Below are 21096 nucleotides of genomic sequence, written 5' to 3'. Positions count from 1 at the left end.
CTGTTACTTTCCCAACCGTTTCGAAAGTTACCTGTCTCACATTTATCGTATAACAGCCTCTCTTCCGGCGTCGTGGAGCTTTCGAGAGCTAGTGCAATGAGAACATCCTTTTATTTCCTCTAAATTTTAACCGAGCCGATGGCTATATAAATGTTTAAAGAATGGTACTGTAACGCGTCTGGATAAACCGATCATTTTTTCTTATATCTTGTAATCCGAACGCTGAATAGACGTCTGTACGCGGACAGAGTGATTTTTAAAGTGCAAAGATCGGGAGATATCTACTACTATATTCGGGGATAATTATTTTATCCAGAAATTTAACGTTGTATATGAACAAATGAAAGCAGGGAATGCGTTTATGCATATTCGTCATATGTGTGAATATTATACTAATTCTTTCTTCGAATCTTTTGTTGCTATATATTTATACACGAGCTCAGAAGTGTTGCTTTTAACGACGCGCCGCATTTTTACAATCTGTTAAAGTTTTCTGTTATTTACATTGTATATTTGTTAAATGAAAATCGAGATTTTCGATCGGAGATCGCGGATGATAACTTGCACCGTAATCTTCACACATATGACTTGTTAACTCACATGTAATTAAAAGGAAGTTGACAACCGAACTTGCTGCGAAATTATTTTTTTATATACGAATGATGCGGATTTCGAGAGCGTGCAAGTTTATAAAACGATTTATAACACGTAAACTTATTTACGAATTATTTACCCTCTAGAGTTGCCATTTCGATTTTATCACGTGTGTATATATATTTGCTGTGTAATTGCTGATACATTACCACCGCCTCCTTACGCTGTTTCACATTTACTACGCGCCAGTCGCGATGTACCGGACACGTGTACGCAAGTGTTATTATACACCGATCCTCCGACCGAGGAATGAGAAAAGCAAGAAAGATAAGTGTATCTCTGCGAACAAGTGTTATCAGGTTTTACAATTGATACTTGTGCAAATACCGCAGCATTTGTTACTTCCTTTTAAGGGGCACTTGCGTACCAATCAGTTATTTAGTACACGCAGTGCGAACGTCTAACGCAGCGCTGCCCAGCGTAGGGGCCCCTCACGCGCCTGATTCCCCTTCCAATCTTTCTCTCGCACAGCGTGCCTTCCGTTGTCAAGGAGACCGCGCGACGCTAAAAATGCTGCCATGACGGGCTAGCCCGGCTAGCGCCTTCGCGGTTAGCGTCGCGCGGTATCCCTGACAACGCGGACGAGAGTGGGAGAACCCTAAGCTCCCGCGGGAGAGACTTTGGACAGCGCTGCTCTAACGATTAGAAAGAATATGCATTTGTTATGTGTATAAGGTATAATCGAGAGGACTTCTCCTCGATTTACCTTCTCATGAAAAATATTGAATTAGGTGATTATATTTACAAGCTAATTTTCGTATTATTTACAATCGTTAATACCATTTTAAATGTTAAAATATGTGATACATTGAATGCAGAGTGAAGCATGCTTATCCCGGATTTGATGCATTTCTTTTAACATGCTCCATTTTCTAAACGAAATGAGATTCGGAGAATCAAATTATTGTCTAGCTACATTTCGTATTTGAAATATTCGAAGTCGCTAAAGTCGAGAATTTAGGTGTTTATTATACCCTGTATATAAGTTTATGATACAGTTCTAGGGAACCCAGTTTGTTAACTTATCCTCCAGCATAGCGCTGTCATATCGAAGGGAGGATACTTGTTGTGTTAAGTTATTTGCTCCCTGTTCTGTTTTCTCTTTTATAAGTAACAGGAATTTTCAGTGTACCTTCCATGCAATGATCTAAGACTTGTGAAACATGAGATTGTAAAAGCATGTATTGGCAAGAGCAAACAAGTGATATGCATATATATGTTGAAAGAATGTAAATTTATACAATAAATTAATGTTTAACAGTACTGTGTATGTACACTTATGTGTATGTACACTTATACGCGTCCTTCAATATTTATCAGTTTCTTAATAAGCTCTCACACTGGGCCACAGATAAGTGATAAGTGGATTTAAGGAAAATAGCCCAGGTGGCAAACGTTCTGGGACACCCTGTATACACGGAGTTACAAACGCGCGTATGAAAATTATAGGAAACGAAAAAAAATATAATTAAATTAAATTAAAAAAATTAAATAAATAAATATAGTTTTTGGACAAGATCATAATTTTTTGGGAAGTTCGGGGCCTTCTGGGCAAAGACTCAGGCGGCAACTGCTTATCGGCGGCCCGTTAAATCCACCACTGGTGCGGACTTAAGCATTTCGGAGCAATAAAAAAACTATTCTTCTCGAAGCACTATGCGCCTTGAATAAAATTAAGCGAAGTATATCGTGTGATATGGCGTTTCAGTTGTATGTTCCCGTCTTTATTCTAAATTATGATAAAAAATGGTGGGAATAACAATCAACTTCTATAAGAAAGGACAAATTGAACTCGTATGATAAAAACTCCGCTACATCTAATGTTAATTTCAACCGCTAGTAGCGTTGTAATGATATTCTATTCCCGAGCCGCGTGACACAAACTTACATTAGACGTTTGGTCTATTCTATACCTTGTCTATGACGACGCCTTCGAAGCTGAAATTTGAAATACGCACAGTGACTAAGTATTGGAGAACTGTTTAATACTAGCGCTCAGAGTCTATTTAAATTCTTAATTTAATAAAGTACGAAAAGGGAATCGATACTGGAATAAAGGCTACTGAATAATACCACGTTTTTCACCACTTAACTGCGTTTTACTAAAATAACTGAAATGGAATACATTGAAATCATGCAAGTTGCAAGCTACACATTGTATGTAACATTTAATACATAGCTACCAATCACTTGTAGAATATGTTCGTATCACTTAATGCGGACCGAAATGCAGCAGATGGACTGTATTTAATGCGTTCCACTTAAAAGCTCCGTGCCTGTAAAAAGGAAAAAGACACGATCCCCCCGATCCCTTCAATAATAACAAAACAGATAAACAGAAGAGAAGAGGTTAACACTATGAAAACCCTCTCTACTGCCATCTACCAACGAATAATGAAAGGTTAATTACCATCCACAGCCACCTACCGATACCCAAGTGTACTAAATAAACCACCCAACAAACTACTAAATTATATCCTCAGAATTTGAAATTACACTCAGTCAATAACAGAATCTCGAAACTTTCAATTAAATGATTTAAAAAAAAGCGATTCCGACGCTAATACCCACTATCCCCCTACTAAGTGATCCCTTAAAACTCCCAGCGGCCTCCAACCAGTCCTCCAATAATTCCCGATCGCCGAGGAGTGCCGAGTAGTTAAATACCAAGCCAGCAAACCCTCTAAGAATCAAGAACTCACCCATTCCTTAATCTCGGTTTCGTCAGCCTTTCCCGAACTTTCAGCAATGTGTCACGCCAGTCGCGGCGTACACAGATAAAAGGGGGAACATTTACTCAAGGATCACTGAATCATACGGCTCGCAGCGATAATGCGCGACCGTCTCGAGGGGGATGGCTTCTCGAGTACCGTAACAGTTATCAAAACATAGCGACCGCGCGAAAGGTGTCGCCGAAAGAAAGTCACAGGAAAGAGAGAGAGAGAGTGAGAGAGGAAGAAGAAGAAGGAGGGAAGAAAAGATGCATACGGCCGCGGATCAGAGACAGTCAGACAGTTGGAAGGTACACGCGCGATAGACTACGGTGTTAAGCAATAATCCGATGCACATAAGCGGTTACGTGCGGGAACCGGTTCTCTCTCCTGAATCGTTACACTCGAAAGGCTAGAGTACCCGAGCGAACGGGACGGCGCAAGGTGAAAGCGAAGAATGATAAAAGAAAGACTGGGCCCTGGCGAATCGAGGACCCCTCGCTGAAGAGTCTTCGGAGGCGCGTGCCGACGCTGCCCCGAGGAAGATGCACCCGTCGCTTGGCCGCTATCTCGAGAGTGATCGCGACGTTGGACACGAGCTGCCAGCTAACCTCACTCGAGGCTGATCCCAGGGTCTGGCGTGGACGTGACCACGGGGAAGTGAGCGCGGCCAGCACGCACCGCCGCCGCGCGCGATCAGTTTCCTGCTAGAGAGACAGCGGGGCCCCGCCGCGAGCGGAGCAAGGTATTTACGATGGCTGTGCCTAGCAAGTGGGAGAACGCTTGTAGACTGTGCTCCGAGGAGAGGAACGAGATGCTGTCGATATTTGGTAACGAGGGGGTGCAGCGTAAGGTGGCGCAGAAGCTGCGGGCCTGCCTGCCCGTGCTCGTGTACAAAGCCGATCCACTGCCAAAGCAAATATGCCAGTTCTGCGCCGCCAGGCTGGACGACGTTTACGAGTTCAGGGAGTACTGCCTGGGCGTCTACAAGAGCATGCACCTCAAGCTGCTCAAGTATAAGGACCTAGAGTCCGTTCAGATTTACCTGGAGGCGATGAAGAACTCTCCGGACCCCTGTCAGGTGAGCGATTCTTCAAAGGTAGCTTAACCCGGCGTTGGTAACATAGGAAACGTAACAAGAGTAATAAGGTGGGGTCCCACAGACCCCACAGTTAATTTAGCGTATTATAAAAATCCATATCTTTAATTAAATTTGTATTACCCAAAAATACTTGACTAACTAAACATCTTTAATTTTCAACAAAACTAAATAACACTGCCACCCGCTGTTAAAAAGTTATACTCAATTTAAAATCTGGGGTCTGTGAGACCCCACCTGACCAACGCCGGGTTAAGAGACTGCGGTATTAAACTAGCAGCGCTTTGTCCGACGTTCCATGATACTACGGGTAATCGTGCAATTTGCAGGCGCAACTGTGGAGGGAAAAGGCCAGGGCACCGCCGCCGTTAGTACCTTTGCCATCCTTACTGCCAGCCGAAAGTCCGTCGACGCCGGTAGATATTAGTAACGAGCATCCCAACACTTGTATCGAATCATTGCCCGAGTTACCTTGCGAAGTGGAGATCAAGGAAATGAATACCGAACCAATATTAGGGACAGACGCTACTGTGTACGAATCGTCGAGTATGAACGACGTAGGGAATAAGCTGTATAAGGCGGACGCAATAGCGGAGGATGCTAAGAATTCGGTGAAAGAGGAGAGCACTGATTCGCCGGAAGAACTTCGGGTGAAAAGGGAGGAGAAACGGACGAGTATTTTGGAGCAGGTGCTGACGGGTAACTTGACGATGAACGATAGAAAGGATTTGAACCCGAAGGCGAAGCTGTCCTCTAAATGGTGGTGCGCTCCTTGTAATAGCTACTTCAAGTAAGTTACCGCTGATTACGTGTAATGCCAATTGTAGCGGGTCAGTAATCGGTCATTGTTTATTACAGAACGAAGGAGAGTCTGATGAAGCACATGCAGTTGGATTGCCCGAGGAAGTATACGTGCAGGAAGTGTTCCGTCTGCTTCGAATTGGTCGAGGATTTGGCTAAGCACGAAGCCACCAACCACTTGAAAGTGAATCTAGATTTTGATAAAAGCGTTAAAGATTGCGACGAGTGCGACAGGCAGTTTGTGAGCTGGGAGATGCTGAAGCAGCACAGGTTGCGCGACCATTTGGCTGAGGCGATTGAAATCGGGACCAATACATGGTGCTCCTTGTGCAATAGGTAATACAGTCTTTGTGAGATTGTTATTTCAGTTGTCTGAATTCGATCTAGGGAATTCAATCCGGGGATCGTAATCCCGGGATCCCGGCTGTTTTTTGGATTCTAAAACTCCCGTTAATTTTTAAGAACGTAAATGACTTTATGAACAACTGAAAAATATAAAAGTGGAATCCAAAAAACAGCCGGGATCCCGGGATTGAATTCCCTAATTCGATCACACCCGTCTTTCCAGATTTTTCCCAAGCATAGAAGCTTATCAGAATCATACTCAGTTACACGAAGTCAATAATCACGCGCCATTAAAAGCAGCGCAGTTGACGGAGGAGCAGTCAGTGACGATTTTTAAAACCGAGGAACCTCCGAAGGAAACCAGGAGGGAGCACTTTGTGGAAGCTGCTAAATCACTTACATGCCCCACTTGCGGAAAGGTAGAAAAGTATTTGAGGGGACATTCTCATTAAAAATTTTCAGAAAATCTTTTTCATATTTTCTTTTTATATCGTTGAAGAACGAATAAATAAAGTTTTTTTACTGCAACTTGTAAAAAAATCCTAAAAATTACTTACTTTTTTAGCGATTTAGTGAGAATGTCCCCTTAAGCCAGCAAAGGCCACATCGGGTCATTTGGGAGCCCGGTCTTCATGATGTTTACCATAGCCGCGCGAAAGGGGAGCACGAAAGCCTATGGTAACGTGGGTGCGTCACGGATAGGGAAAACTGTAGTAGTGTGCGGTGCAGCCTCATACCCGTACGATAGGCTTGAATGACTGGGAATCTTGCGGGCTCCAGTGATCGCTGGGCTCCTAAGAGGGCCAGTTATTTCAACCTAGGGGTACGAGCCTGCACCGCACGCTACTACTTACACTCTTACAGTTCTCCCTATCCGTGACGCGCCCACGTTACCATTGGCTTTCGAGCTCCCATTCCGCGCGGCTATGGTAAACATCGTGGAGACCAGGCTCCCAAATGGCCCGACGTGGCCTTCGCTGCCTTAAGCATAGTTCTCGAATTATGTATTTCATTGAATGTCTGTATCCGCAGGTCTGCACTCAGCAAAGCGCGCTGTCGAACCACATGCGAACGCACGAACCGAAGAGACACAAATGTGATATATGCGGCCGATCCTTTGGACTTTTCATACGCTTAGCAGCTCACAGGATGAGCGAGCATAGCCAGCAGCCTACGATGTCGCCTGTTATGGCTAGCGTGGAGCAAGAGGAGGCTCTGAACGCCGAGAGAGAAGCCAGGGAAGCGAGGGAAGCTAGAACCCGCGCAGTAAGAAGCAGGCCGTATTCCGAGGTTCGCTTTCATTTCTCAATTTGCATGTTGCTCGAGTAACAGCCTCGGGAAGGTCTGAAAGCAACAGTTGAATTTACAGATCGTCGAGAGGACAGATATTCCGAATCACGACGAGCCACCTGCGAAGAGAAGCGCCCCATTGAATACCAATGCATTTAAAAACGTGGCGAGATGCGGAATATGTTTGCAGTGGTTCAGCGACCACACGACAATGTTGACGCATTTACAAACGCATTCGGATAACTTTACCTGCAAAAACTTCACCTGTCACATATGTAAAAAATCTTTCAAGGAGAAGTGGCAATTGTTTAGACACGAGGTACGTGGGCGGTTATTTCCTCCCCTCCTTTTATATCGATGTTTTTTAATGCTTTCCACTTTTTAATAACAGATGTCCCACAAACGCAACGAGTCCGTGCCGATGTACGTCTGCACTGTGTGCAACAAATCGTTCGTGGACAAGAGCGCGTACAAAGTGCACCAGAAGTCGCACGTGGTCGACAAAACATATCACTGCGCCAAGTGTAATAAGATATTTTTCAAAGAGGTCTCGCTGCTAACGCACCAGTGCACGACGACGCCTCTGTTCAGTAAAAAGGCGGCGCCCTCCAAGCCCCTGCAGAAGCCTCCGGCACTGGGCAACAGCAAGAGGTACAAGTGCTCGATGTGCAGTGCGTCGTTCAGTAGCTTTCAATCAAAGAATTCTCACATGAGAGTGCACACGGAGGGTTCGCACACAGCGGTAAGCATTCCCGCGTTCCTCTTCGCAAACGATTGAACCCTCGATGTATTTACGCTTCCCTTCTGTTACGTTCACGTAGGTGCACAAGCAAGAAGCACAAGCAGAGTCGGAGGACGAGCCTATGCCAAAACTGAGCCCCGAAACGTCGCTGGAATACGCGATGCTCATCGAACCGAAAGTAGAAATTAACGAGGACAGCGCTCCACCGCCCGTTAAGAGGACTCTTATCAGGACAACTGGAGGGTAGGGCCTCGATTCGTTTTAAAGGATATATTTTCAAGGAAGAGAAGCAACGGCGGAGAACGCTAACAATCTGGTTTCCTTTAGGTACCGATGCGGGGTATGCCAGTCTCCATTCGTCTTACGGGAATTAGCCGTGGCGCACTTGAGATCAGCGCACCCCCTGATGCCCTACCAATGCCCCTACTGTAAAAAACGATTCACGACTCAGTACACGTTCACGCATCATATTAAAACCGACCACCCCGACGAGCACGAGAATTGAATCGCACGAGTTACTACTAGCTCTAACACGCCAAACGATCCTTGTACCATAACGCGCGCCCCTGGCAGGTGGCAACCTTCGTTTCCACGTACAACACATAGGCTGATTTTTATAAACCACCCCCCACAAACACGATCGTACCCAAAGTTTCGCGGAAGACAGTCCCAGCAGGAAGAGATCGTCGGTTCGATAAATGTAGGTTCCGTTTGAAGAAATTTAAGTGACCTTGAAATGACTGAACGTTTTTGCTATTGGAAGTCCCCCGCTACTTGAACCGAGTATTTCTCTCGTCGATAGATTTTCGAACGCGTGTTCCTAAACTTCGGGGGCAGCCGTGTCGAATATGTTGCGAGGATCATCTTGTATACACGGTTCTTGGTTTCACGTTGAAGCTGTATTATTTTGTAATTCGGCATCCTAGTTCCTGAACAGATAATTGGCCTTGAAGTTTTGTAGTTCTATTTCGTCGACGGCGAAAGGAAGATATATATATATGATATATATATATATATATATACACGTAAATAAATATACATTACGTTCAACGAGATATACTTTTTAAATGAGGGTATCATTTATTATAGGAGACTGGTGTAGAACTAGTACTTATTCTGAACGTGCCTGTTTAAGTACTGTGTCATAGCGCGATGACGAACTTTTTAGTCAAGTTGATTTATACGAACTGCCGAATGGGAAGAGAGGAGAGAGATTATATCGCGTTCGATATCGCGCATCTCGATAGCGGTAGTTCCGCGAAGTCACGTAGGAACGTTATGTGTTTATATTATTAGTGTTGGGCGGACATTCCTCTAATCTAACGGGATTTAAAAAAAAAAACAGTTATCTTTTTTTCTAATTTTTTTAATAGCCAATTTTATCGACTGTACGGAAACAGTAATTATTAGGGAACGAGCAAATCTATAACTGCTCTGTGAATCGTCATCATTGTTTTATTTTATATATAGTGTATTTACAATAAAACCACTGTCAGAAAAGAGCTTTGTACGCTTGGTCGAATAAATTTTTATTAATAACCGAGAATTATTCTTAGAGATTCGTAAATGTTAAACAAACATATGAATACATACTTGGGAATTAAACTCTTCTGGCGAACTTCTTTTTTATTTTATCTCCATTTGTAGTTATATTCTGTCTGGCGAGGAAACGTATTTTAAATTTTTAAGCGTGATCGATAATGTTTTGAAATAGTATTCAATGTCAGCGACAGATGGCGCTGTAAGTAGCTATATGCATGTAAAAAGAGCAATAAAGATTGATAATAATTAATAATGAATTGTGTTTGTTCATTTTACCAATTGATTAACTAAAGAAATGCGTTATTGGGACATATAAGCGTTTATGGCAGATTTTATTTAATAGGACAGTAGAATAAGAGCCCATTGCTGCTCCGGCATTTCCCATGCCTGACTATATCGCACACTCACTACTGCAGGCAGTCTGACTACAAACGACCGTTACTACTAACCGACTATAATAAAATTTGCAACCAGAATGCATATCGACTTTGTCTAATCGGAATTCTAAGCGGGGCTGCGGCACATCGAGAATGCTTTTGTTTGAAACTGCGCAGAGAATTACAATCTCTGGTATCGACACTCGTCGAACCTGTTACATAATTTTCAAGTTTACTTTCAATGAAAATAACCCAGAAAACGTGGCACGGTTTTCTCCAACTCAAAAGCGAACGATATCAAAAACGCGACCAAAAATATTTTCCCAATATGCACCTCAATCCAAAAATGAACAAAATTAATGTACCACTATCGAAATTCTCGAAATTTGGAAAATTTGGAACCTTCAAATTTCCAATACCCCCAAAGATATAAATTTTGAAAATAATAAGTTTAACTCTACAAGCTTAAAATTTTCAATACCCCAAAGGTATAAATTTTCAAAATAAAATGTTTAACTTTACAAGCCTCAAATTTAAAATCCCAAAGATAAAAATTTTCAAAATAACATGTAATTTACTTAAATAACTTGAAATTTTCAATAACCCGGAGATACAAATTTTCAAATGAACATTCCCAAGAAACGTTAACAAATTTACAAAGAAATTGCAGGCTCGGAAGGAAGGAACAACAATGGTAAAAATTTAGAATGTACCCAGATAAGGGAAAACTGGCCGCGGGGCTCGAGGGGTAGGGCGATCGGCGGTGGTGGACGTAAAGCGCATGGAAAAACCAGAGGGGGCAGATCTGCCGCATAGCCGACGGAAATTCGTCCGATCGTCGTCAGACGCGACGCGTCCGCGACCACGTACGGTGCACTCGACGCGAGGAAAGAGGAGGAAGCCACGTACCGTTCGTGTTCAGTCATTTCGGACGCGAGATAGCAGAGGTAGCAGCGACAGCCCGCGCTGGCCCGTCTATCGAGCACTGCCAAAGTCTCTTATTTTCCATCGAAGCCATCCTTCTTCTTCCATCGTCTTCGCCGTCCCTCGTTCACTTCCTTGACGCGGGGCCCGCGACACCGGGAACTGGCCCACCGATCGGGACCCGCCGATTACGTGTGAACCTTCCATGCAGTGGGGGGTGTCGGCGACACGTCCGAAGTGACTGGCTGCAACGCGTGATTGGCTAAAACACATGGTCCGGTGGTCGTGATCATGATCGCAAACCGTCTCGCGCCGCTCGTCACCCTCGTCCTCGTGGTCCTGCTGTCGTCCATCCATCACGGTGAGTGCGATAATTCGCGCCTCTATGCGCGTAGATGTCAATTCCGATCGAGGATGATCGGTGAATATTGTACAGAGAATCTTGTGTACGCAAGAATCATGCGTAATTTGCCATGGGAAAAGTCCCGGCCTACTTTACTGACCTAGTTACTGATCAAGGTGTACTGAATTACCGATCGATCTCCATGGGCAGTCGTTATTCCTTAGTTCCCGAATTTCGATTACGATTCTTATGGGGAAACTAGCGCTGGTGTAACCTGTACATTGATTTCCCCTAGTTATCGACTGTCGAGGCACTCCACTTTGTAAAGTCGAGGGCAGTTCGAGCATAGAGTAGTTTCATTGCTGGTCTGGGTTAAAATCCCCGCGACAGATCTCGATCGATAGAAAGCTCATCGGTGCAAGCTCGCGTGTCAGATAGAAATCGCGCTTCGAAAAGAGTCGATACAGACGATCGTTTCGGTAGAGCCGCGCACGATTGCGGCGCAATGCAGTACTGATTGGAAAACCGCTGTGGTACGCATGAATCATTCCAGATGACTCGCCCGAGCGTGGAATCGTTAAGGAGCGATCGCCTTCTATCCCTGGATGCGGTAGTCTCGGGTAGCGCGTTAAAAATCCACCTGAAACGGGCGAGATATTGATTTCGGGTTACATAAATGGCAGAACAGAGCTTTCGGTCGCTTGCACCGGTTGGGCCCCTCGGTAACCTCGACCCGTCTGTCTTCCTTGCACCTGGCTTGCCTTCCGAATCTCTGCATTAGGAGCTGTTGTCGCGAGGCGGGTACAGAGCGTTGCTGGCACGCATCTTGCGTTGGGAATTATCCGCGAATGGGGGCAATTAGAGGTTCGGAAGCAAGACAACGCGTAGGATCCCTGTCCCGTTAGGGGATTACTGCGTTCCAGATGCTCCCGACAGGGAACTCGTACAATAGTCGCACTTGTGGTACTTCACCGGCGCTTGCCCGGAACCGTGCGTGCTCAATTTCTAAATTGAATCTCATTATAAAAGTAAATCGCGCGGAAAGGAAACGGGTCAACGGAAGCTGGAGGCCGCGGTGCCGTTTCTCACGGGAAGGAACGGTGGCAATCGCGAAGCGGGCTGCTAGCTGAAGCCTGGATCTTGCGGTTCTTAAAGATTAAAGGGAACGGTGCTAATAAATTCCGCGGAACATCGAAGCGCCACAATACGGAACGAGCCACGACCATCGACGTTTCGTAAGAGGCCACTTCCGGTCCGTGGAATGTGATCGATGGCCCCCGGAACGTTCGCAGTTACGTGCTGTTTTTGTAACTCCGGGAACGGGGCTGGAAATTATATAACGACGGAGGAGGTCGATTTCGAGGGGTAGGCTTGGAATTTCATAGGGAATATTTATGAGCCTACGTATTAAGGATTGAGAATTCTATCGAGTACTTTTAATCGCGATCCAGTTTTCGCTGGCGGAAGTAGGTCGAGTCCCGTGTGGAAAGGAACTTCGGAAGTGACGTAAGCGATACGTGCAGGTCGTTTTAATCGTTAGAGGGCGACCTTAAAGAAACACGATTCCGCGAGTAGACTGGCTTACTGTTGAAGTACCACTGGTAATCTTGGAGAAGGTGGCAAAACGAGGAGAATGATTTGGCGAAGGGAGGTCGCTGGCAGTGGCGCGGAGATTGATTTTGCAAATTCAATGGTATTATTTGTTGGAATCTAGAATTTTTGGTTCATAGAACCTGGCCCTCCCCCCGCGCGAGGGTTATCGAGCGACCCACTTTCTCCCCTCCCGCCGCTGCATTCTCTCATACTCTCCACCGAATTCTATTCTCCCTGCACCGCGTGGCACCGTGACCAAGGGGACGTTTCTCGCGTTAACCTTGCCTTATCGACGAATTTCTCGGGGAATCTGCGTTGCCGCGACCCCCTGCGCCTATGCAACCATCGCTCCTTCGTTAAACCGAACGATCGGCTCGGGCGAAGTCTGCAAATTGGCTGTGCCGTAATTGAATGTCGTTCGCTTTAAACTCACCGACTCTTTTCATTTCTGATCCGTTCAACGAGCTGATCGCGGCTCCTTGGAATACGAGACGCTTAAATTACATTGTCGACCGGCGGTGGTATTTAATGGCACTTCTCGACCTTCTACCCGCAGATATTCGGGTAACGAATTGACGACAACGTTCCCTGGAAAGAAAAGGCAAGCTTCGTTAAATAGAACGAGTGGTAGTCAATGAACTTCACACCCTTACCCAGCGACTTCCAGATTCGTCTCCCTGAATCGCTTAAATATAGCCTGCTAACTATTTCAAGGAGTCCAATAAAAGGCAGCTGAAACAGAATGGAAACTGAATGCTGAAACGTCCGCTAAGCTTCTCAAGTATCCCCATAAAAATAATGCATCCTGGCAAATATTCCTGATAAATGCCACCCTAAATTTCAACCTCCGACATTTCACCCTATCAACAAATAGTCTACGACTATTAAAAGAAAATATTGACAACGAAACAGGTGCGATATGGAAGTACACTTACTCTGTGAGAAATCATCCTGGTAGAAGTTGACAATTTATTAAACCACTAACAAATTTCACTGTATTTTGAATTAAAAGCAGTGAAAAGTGTTAAATGTTTAGCCCTAAAATTCACGAGCCCCGGTGTGCCTTCATTGGATAAAAACAGTAACGCCTTGGACTGGGGGTTGGGAAATCTGAGAGATCATAGCGAGGGGTTGGTCCCAGTGGACACTTCTTTATCGCGCCCGTATCTGTGTCAGCGAGGAGGAACGGGGCCGATCCCTTCGTTTTCAGTCCCCGTCGATTGCATAAGGATCCGCAATGTCACGCAGCGCTTGTTGGTCCCTCACGCGACTCGCCCCCCTCGCCCGGCCGCCCTCCGCCCACAGGCCGCCCTGCCCTATTTACTGCTGATCGAACGTCTCGCGCGGTTTCAAATGTCATTGAAGAGTCATCCACGTATTACGCTCTCCATCAATGTTTTCACGCCTCTGTCCTATCGAGTGACACGACGCTTCCCGTCGCGACGGATATCCAGCGAAGTCGATCGACTTGTCCCCTTTTAAGCCGAGAGGATCATCTTCTCTTGGACAGCAAGCCGTAATCCCCTCTGTTTCAAGTCGCTTCACGCTTTGCTCAGCCTCGACGACTCTTCAGGATTGTATGAACGTTTCGTTTTGGGAAGTGAAGTGTCTCGAAGGTACCTCTGCAACGATTTGTCCATGGCTCGGGGTTGGATAGTGGTAGTTGGAGTTTCTTCTTTGATTTTGGGGATTCCAATTTGTGCGATGGGATGGATGCTCCTAGATTGAATAGCCAACAGTACGGAAGCTTCGCGGCTGGCCCTGCAGAATTTGCCCAAGGTCAGGGTGTCGAGCCACCCCGCCCACACCCTCGCGGGCGCTCGCGGCGAATTCAGCGAATCGAAGGGGAAGCCAGTGAAGGAACGCGAGTCGAGGCGATGCAATTCATGCTTCTGTGTAAAAGACGAACGATCGAGTGGGTCTACTAGGTAATCAGGGACAATTGCACAATTTTAAATCAAACGAACCCACCTGGCTTTCTAGAGACTCTCGAGTGCAAGCGTGTACACTTTCCGAAGAAAGGAAGCATTACAGCTTCGTCAGTTACTAATGCTCTTCTAAAAGAACAAAGCTTTACTTCCGGAAGCTCCTAGCAGCGACTAGTGCCCTGAAAAGTTCAACTACCATTTTCAAGCCTCAATCAATATTCTGGGCACTTCGTTGGGATTTTATAAAACCAATTAGCTGGAAGTCACCTGCTAAGACTCCTTCCATTTTCTATCTACAGCGAGCAGTGTCGTTTCCGTGCAAATTCGGCGGGCGTTGATCAGGTCTGGGGCACGTGGAATTAAATTAAGGTGAAATTTGGAATATGTCCGTTAGCGCCGCGTGACCGTGCAGAGTCCCATTTCCCTGCGACCGTATCAGTAGGTCATCGCGCGCATTGGTCGGGGTCTTCCTGCTCGATATCAGCTGGCGCTCGAACCAGACGCGCTGGGAGGGTGAATGGGGTTGCGTTTCGACGTCACAACGCGGCAGGGCCGTAGCCAATCATGGGCTCTTTGGTAGACGGAGCGTGAAACCAACCCCCCGAACTTCAAAGGGATCCAGCCCTTTAGGAAAACTCCTTTCTTGCGCCACTGAAAATTGTATATCTCGTAGACGATGGCCGCTAAAGGGGGGAGGATATTGTCGATATTTTGCAGCAATTAATTAAGAAACATGACAACTTGCCTCGCATATCCGATCCATTCAGTTCCTCCTTCTCTTATGAATTCAATTTGAAACTGGTTTGCATGCATGCTTCTGTTCTGGAAATAATAATAAACGTTGCAGGATAATTGCACACAGGTGGCACACAGAACAGGGGCGAATTAGTGGCCCAGTTCTGAAGAAATTGTAGCACGCGATAAGGGTAGGGGGGGGCGAATATAGAGCTCGGATTCGGCGGTTTGTCTAAGTCCTGGCCTACCCTATCCTAATCGATAGAATGGCCTGGTCGTTTCAGCGTTTCGTGATACTCCGACGTAAATAAAGTTACTGGGCTCTTTGGGCCCTCCTGGGCCTTACCTTTTCTTGTTATTACTTGAAGATTAAATGTATACACATATGAGGCACTGAGAGCAAAAACGGACTAACCCACATTTTTTGCTAATTGAGTTAGTAGCAGTGGCTCTGCTAATCATATAAAATAGGAAAGATTAGATTCTTTTCAATGTAGGTTAGTCCGTTTTTGCTCGCAATATCATTTATTCGAGCTACTAAGATCGTTGTCGAGTCTGATGGAAGGTTCCTGAATTACCAATGCCCAATTTCATACACGTTTTAACATTTCCCTTCTGAAATTAGCGAGCGATAATTACTAAAGTTATTAACCAGCTCGAACTCGTGTTCCAGGTGAAGCAATAATATGCTACCAATGCAACAGCGAATACGATCCAAGGTGCGGCGATCCGTTCGATCCGTACAGTCTTGGAACCGTCAACTGCAGTTTCGTACCTCGACTGGAGCACCTGAATCATTTGGAGCCGACTATCTGCCGGAAAATCTCCCAAACAGGTATTTCCTAGACACCGCTGTCGCGTAAGTCGCCTCATAAAACTCTGTGCGATATGAGCGACCTACAATGTTGCAAGGCAGGAACCTAACCCTGCTAAGTCTCTCGGGTTATCTTTGATCCACTTGGGTTTTCGCTTCCTTAACCCCACTCGCTTTCTGGTTCCGCTAAGGGTTCTTTTAATTCCGAGGGAAAATTGTGAAATATGTTGTTAATATGTTTCTCATTGTTTGGGTTAACAAATGCTCCACCAGGGTTAAGCTTACTCTGTATCCACACTGGTTATCGGGCGAGGGTAAACAATTGTCTCCACCGTCTAATCATTAACATCGACGTAGAAAAAGTAGGCATCCCCGTTAGACACCGCGAGGTTTCCTCGAAACAGCGCTTATGTAATCCTTTCCGGTAACCCGTCCGTGTATCCTTTAACATCGCGCGCCATCTGTACCGAGAAGGCAACTCTTTCACACGATACCGTGGACGGTATTCTCAGTCGCTAGATTCTTAAGAAAATGCTTAAGCATTCGGCATCCTTTACTAGCTACTAGGTTGGTAGAGGATGCCGCATGCTTAAGCATTTGCTTAAGAGTAAGTAGCGACTGAGAATACCGTCCCGTGTGTCATCTTCATCAGGTTCAGGTGAAGTAATTGGTGTATGCTTTAATTGTGCTCACGTCGCGGATCATTGAGCACCGGTCGGATTTTTTAATGGATCAGCTGAAGGTTAATAATAAGCTATCCCTTCTATACCGTTTGACTACCCTTATAATATAATATGGAAGTTATAATCCACGCCGATTTTCGCTCAAAGAAGTGACCTTCGTGGACCACTGGACTTCGAAGAGATTTGCCTGTCATCTGTCGTAGTGATCCTCTAGGGAGTGAGCGGAACAACGTGTATCGTCGCTGATTGGTTGCCGCGATTTTGGAGTAAAAGCGGAAGTAGACAGAGAAAGAAACTGTAAAAAAGAAAGAGACAAAAATACTGATAGAAAGAAACAGAAATACTGACAGAAAGAGAGAGAGAGAAATACTGATAGAGAGAGATAGATATGTTTATTTCCTGTTTTGCTCCAAGATGGCTGCGGTTATACCGATCGCTCCCTAGAGGATCACTAATCTATCGGCGCTCGTAGCGCCACGTCCATTTCCGCTTGTAATACTATGCTCTCGATGGATTTGCAGTGTACGGGAAGATCAGGGTGGTCAGAGGCTGCGGCTACATCACGGACGACAACGACAACGGGGCGTGCCAGAGGAGAACGGGCACCCACGACGTCAAGGCGTACTACTGCTCGTGCACCGGTGATCTCTGCAACTCGGCCGAAAGCCGCACGCCGTCCTTCCTGTTGCCGTTGACGTCACTATTCGCGGCGGTCCTGGCAGTGCCCAGCCTGCTCCTCTCGTCTCCGTTCGCAGCGCCCGTCGCAACCGCGCCGTACTTCTCCGTAGCCTAAAGCATCCAGCGGGCAAGCCACTAACCCAAGCCTAAACCGAATCAACGATTCAATAGGGAAAAACGTTCGTACCCAGGCCCAGCTCGTTCTCGTCCAGTGTCCCAGCCACGTCCGCCGCGCAGGAGCGAGCGCTCGCGAATCGCCTCGATATCAAAACTAAGATTTAATCGCCCTCCCCTCACTATACGGATTCCCATCGTTCGCTCTTCCTTACCGACGGCTGATACGAGGCTCGGGGACTCGAGATCGCGAACGAGTTAAATTTGCGACCGTCGTCGCTGTGCTTTTTTGTTTTTCGGGGAAACGAGACGCTCGACCGATACAGAGGGAGCACAACCACGCGAACGGAAAGCCATTAAACCCCGGGGATTCGAGGAGCTCGCGAAGCAGGTAGTCCAATTACAAAAGAGAATACAAGTAGCTGTAACGGTGATACAAACTGCCAGATACGCCACAGCGTACTTTCGGTAGTACACTTTGTCGAGGAGAATACAAACAGAAAGAGAGAGAGAGAGAGAGAGAGAGAGAAAGAGAGAGAGAGAGAGAAAACTAAGCCACACACACGAACACAGCCTCCGCGTGAAGTCACCCCAGCGTATCGCGCATAAGCGTAGAAAGTAAAGTTAACCGTGAGATGTATCTACGACAGAACTAAACCTCGAGGATGCATATAAATGATATAGATATATGTATAAAGTAGCGGCATCGCGACACGATCGCACGTTTGTACGCTACTGCTAAGACGGATGAAACAGATATATACATACATACATAAAAGATATATATATTTTATTGGAAGGGAGCAGAAATGGAATTGCACGCAAGAAGGATATTACAGCTTATTTTTAGAAATGCAACGTCGGGTCGCTTTCGTGAATGCGCGGTATCGTGAACGGATACCATCCCCCGGGGCGGAGCTGCACGTAATGGATGAGCAAACACATATCCTCGGCGCGTAAACATATTTCCCATCCCGTTCGGGAGCGAAATGTCGGAGAGATAACGAGGGAGCCGGGCGAGCTATTCACGGCGCCGCCATTACGATCGCGACCCGTGTTCCGCTGATTTTTTGCAATAAGATGCTGTACCGTAAACGATAGAGGGTAGGCGGAGGCTCGCGAAATGGGTAACCGACGTGTGCCTGTGTGTAAAGCCTGCATGAGTGTGCGCGTTCGTATGCGTGTGCGTGTACCGTGGATAACTAACGCTGAACAAACTAATACCAGATAGAGTTCGATTCTAAATCGAGAGCCGAGGTGTCGCCACTTCCTCGACCGTAGCCGAACTGTAAAAGAAAACAGAAAAAAGTACGCAAAAAAAAGGGGGGGGGGGAGAGAGGTAAAGAAGAACTAAATAATAAGAGTCGTAATTGAAAACCGTAACGAAGATGTAGAATCCGTCGACGATGAGAAGTAGAGGGTAAAGTAGATACGCTTACTGACAGCAGACGAAACAGGACGTACAGAGAAAGGAGAACACACGTCTCACCGCAGTACCTAAATTTTAATCACCGCTGCCGCTGTTGTCACCGTGTCGCGTCATCACCATTCGCTACACAATTATTAAACAGTCGCTACTGTACTACTAATCGCTGTTACTGGCAGTACTACGGCTGCTAACGCTACTAATTAATAACGTTGCGAGCGTAATTATTATTACCGTTATTATGAGTACCGTCGTTATTCTTATTCGCCCTGTTATTCTTATTATTGACTAACGGTAAAAAGAGAGCAACGGTCGACAGCGAACAGCAGGGGCGATCGGGGAATAGGGTATCGATTAATTACGGAACGGAGTTAACGAATAAGGGAGAGCGAAGGAATTGGTTTGGGCTTGACGGCTTTTGTTACGGCTTACAGTTTCGGTTTACTTCGGGCTGCGGATGAGCATGACGAACCAGAGTTTCGAGCGCTTCGGGAAAACGGTGATCCGGTATCCTTTTGATACACATCCGATTGGATGCTGCACGCGTCGAACTGTACTCCGGGAGAGTTCGCGGGAGAACGTGACGTTACCTTCGCCTTTTTTTCCTCGCCCGTCCTGTGAAATACCTGGAGTAATGTGGCGGAAGGAAAGGGAGGGGACAGTGAGCCGGGGAGAGATGGAGCGAAGCGAAGAATTTGAGGTTATTTCGTTATGTTCCGCTCGAGTAGCTTCGGTCAACCGTCTGACTGGTTTAGATGGTAAAAGATGTGTAGATTAATACACCCCTCGAAGATGCTTCTAGCGATCTTTTAGGGTAAAGTTCTTTGAAATTCGAGGTAAACGGAAATGTAATTACCATAGTTGTTCGTCTGTCCTATAACGTTTAAGGCGACTCAAGAGATTGGAACTTCTCGAGTTGCGCGTAGACTTGTAGAGGAAGGATTCTGGTCCCAGGTCACTAGTTGAGCGTCCTAACGAGGACTAACTAGATATCGGAAATTCGAAAATGCCTAGTAGGGAACAGGATAGAAATGTTGCTTCAGCGACTAAGAAGAAGAACGGCGATGCTCGTACAAAACAAACCTTTCGTTGCTGCCCTCCCGAGTAAAATGTACCGTGATCCACGACGGCCATAGAAACTGTCACGTTCAAAGAATAAAGATAAACGATAATGTGCGCCTTTTCTCGACGCCCTCCTTTCTTCTATCGTGCTCGCGGAGCGGAATGTAACGAACTGTTACTCTGGGTACCTGTGTAACCCTTTGCTTGGTATGGGTGCATATGTACGCTCGTTTAGCGCGCGCAGCGTGTGCGGAGAACGCCTCGCGAGCGTTCAGCGACTACGGTTGAAAGATGCGGATAAAGGAGTCCCGCACGCGGTGCGCGCTGAGCGATCGAATTGGCCCAGCACTCGAAGGGTTAAAGCGAGAACAGTATTCCTCGTAAACTTCTTGCGAAACTCACTTCCATACATATCGTCCACCTATGGTATCACCTGGCATAACAGTAAAACCGAACTACAGGCAACACTGCCTCCTATTCAAGCATATCGATTGAGAGAGAAGAAATGAGGAATAAATTGCATTCGTACTGCGCCATCCGTTTAACATGTTTTCCGTTATGACAAATGTATATGTTCGATTAGCAAAACACGCCGAGTATCCCTTCGAAGGGTATCGCGACGGAACGTTTTACGTGAAACTTATTCGATTTTATTGTAACGTTTATTGCCGTACGATAATTACTAATGCATTGTACGCGACGATCATCTATGTACAGAGAATATTCTGCCAATAAAGTGTTGAATGGTTACCAAAAAAAAATGAGAAACAGTGACTTTAACGGGACTTTAAGTTAACTCCATCATTGGGGGACTTTGGATGCCATTGAATATGCACAAGAGTATCTCCTTTCACTCTATCCTGTGATAATACATTTCCTTCGTTTCATGAAAATATTTCCTGTTTCGTTGCCAATAATAAAGGATCAAAGAAATGTAAAACTACAACTTCGTGGTGGGAGAATTGTTAATAAATTTGAGCAGCCAACAGGGGCGGATTTTGAAATTTGGGTCTGCTGCCCTTTCCGTCAAATATCATCAAATATTTTAATCTAAAAGAGTTGAGACAATTTTACAATTAATTCAATACGCGTCAGTGCTCAATTGCTAAGTAAAAGAAACTGAATTGTTTTTAAAGTTGCCTCAAGCCTCTGTGTTTAAACCTTTTCCAATTTCTCTCGCCCGAAATTTACCGCCCCCGAAATTTTGCCGCTCTAGCCTACTTAGCCTAAATATA

The 21096-nt window shown here is 45.7% G+C and overlaps 2 protein-coding genes and 2 long non-coding RNA genes across 4 annotated transcripts; 2 read left to right on the top strand and 2 right to left on the bottom strand.

The window, feature by feature from the left end:
• The first annotated feature begins 3353 nt into the window (after window positions 1-3353).
• Window positions 3354-9181, top strand: LOC143378633 (uncharacterized). Its single transcript, XM_076830499.1, has 9 exons — window positions 3354-4446; window positions 4794-5254; window positions 5323-5601; window positions 5834-6029; window positions 6643-6900; window positions 6980-7219; window positions 7292-7642; window positions 7722-7885; window positions 7970-9181. Exons 1-9 carry the CDS (start codon window positions 4120-4122, stop codon window positions 8145-8147), a joined length of 2454 nt encoding a protein of 817 aa, XP_076686614.1. The 5' UTR covers window positions 3354-4119; the 3' UTR covers window positions 8148-9181.
• Window positions 9182-10372: 1191 nt separating this feature from the next.
• Window positions 10373-20622, top strand: LOC143366452 (UPAR/Ly6 domain-containing protein crok). The gene is made up of 3 exons (XM_076807549.1): window positions 10373-10846; window positions 15758-15919; window positions 17103-20622. Exons 1-3 carry the CDS (start codon window positions 10777-10779, stop codon window positions 17372-17374), a joined length of 504 nt encoding a protein of 167 aa, XP_076663664.1. The 5' UTR covers window positions 10373-10776; the 3' UTR covers window positions 17375-20622.
• LOC143366453 (uncharacterized) lies at window positions 10876-13732 on the bottom strand. The gene is made up of 4 exons (XR_013084736.1): window positions 13357-13732; window positions 13075-13153; window positions 12855-13009; window positions 10876-11468 (listed from the first exon to the last, which is right to left on the bottom strand). It is a non-coding gene; the product is annotated as an uncharacterized LOC143366453 (long non-coding RNA).
• On the bottom strand, window positions 13823-14872 carry LOC143366454 (uncharacterized). Its single transcript, XR_013084737.1, has 3 exons — window positions 14617-14872; window positions 14393-14528; window positions 13823-14313 (listed from the first exon to the last, which is right to left on the bottom strand). It is a non-coding gene; the product is annotated as an uncharacterized LOC143366454 (long non-coding RNA).
• Window positions 20623-21096: the final 474 nt, after the last annotated feature.

This window comes from Andrena cerasifolii, chromosome 2 (assembly GCF_050908995.1).
Source record: "Andrena cerasifolii isolate SP2316 chromosome 2, iyAndCera1_principal, whole genome shotgun sequence".
Taxonomy (NCBI): domain Eukaryota; kingdom Metazoa; phylum Arthropoda; class Insecta; order Hymenoptera; family Andrenidae; genus Andrena; species Andrena cerasifolii.
Note: the sequence above shows the minus strand (reverse complement) of the source record. Positions and strands in the feature narration are given on the sequence as shown.

Coding starts and splice junctions, on each gene's coding strand:
- LOC143378633 (XM_076830499.1), top strand. CDS start 4,120: ATGGCTGTGCCTAGCAAGTGGGAGAACGCTTGTAGACTGTGCTCCGAG. Junction 4,447..4,793: donor ACTCTCCGGACCCCTGTCAG/GTGAGCGATTCT, acceptor TGCAATTTGCAG/GCGCAACTGTGGAGGGAAAA. Junction 7,220..7,291: donor GGCAATTGTTTAGACACGAG/GTACGTGGGCGG, acceptor TTTTAATAACAG/ATGTCCCACAAACGCAACGA.
- LOC143366452 (XM_076807549.1), top strand. CDS start 10,777: ATGATCGCAAACCGTCTCGCGCCGCTCGTCACCCTCGTCCTCGTGGTC. Junction 10,847..15,757: donor GCTGTCGTCCATCCATCACG/GTGAGTGCGATA, acceptor CTCGTGTTCCAG/GTGAAGCAATAATATGCTAC. Junction 15,920..17,102: donor CCGGAAAATCTCCCAAACAG/GTATTTCCTAGA, acceptor ATGGATTTGCAG/TGTACGGGAAGATCAGGGTG.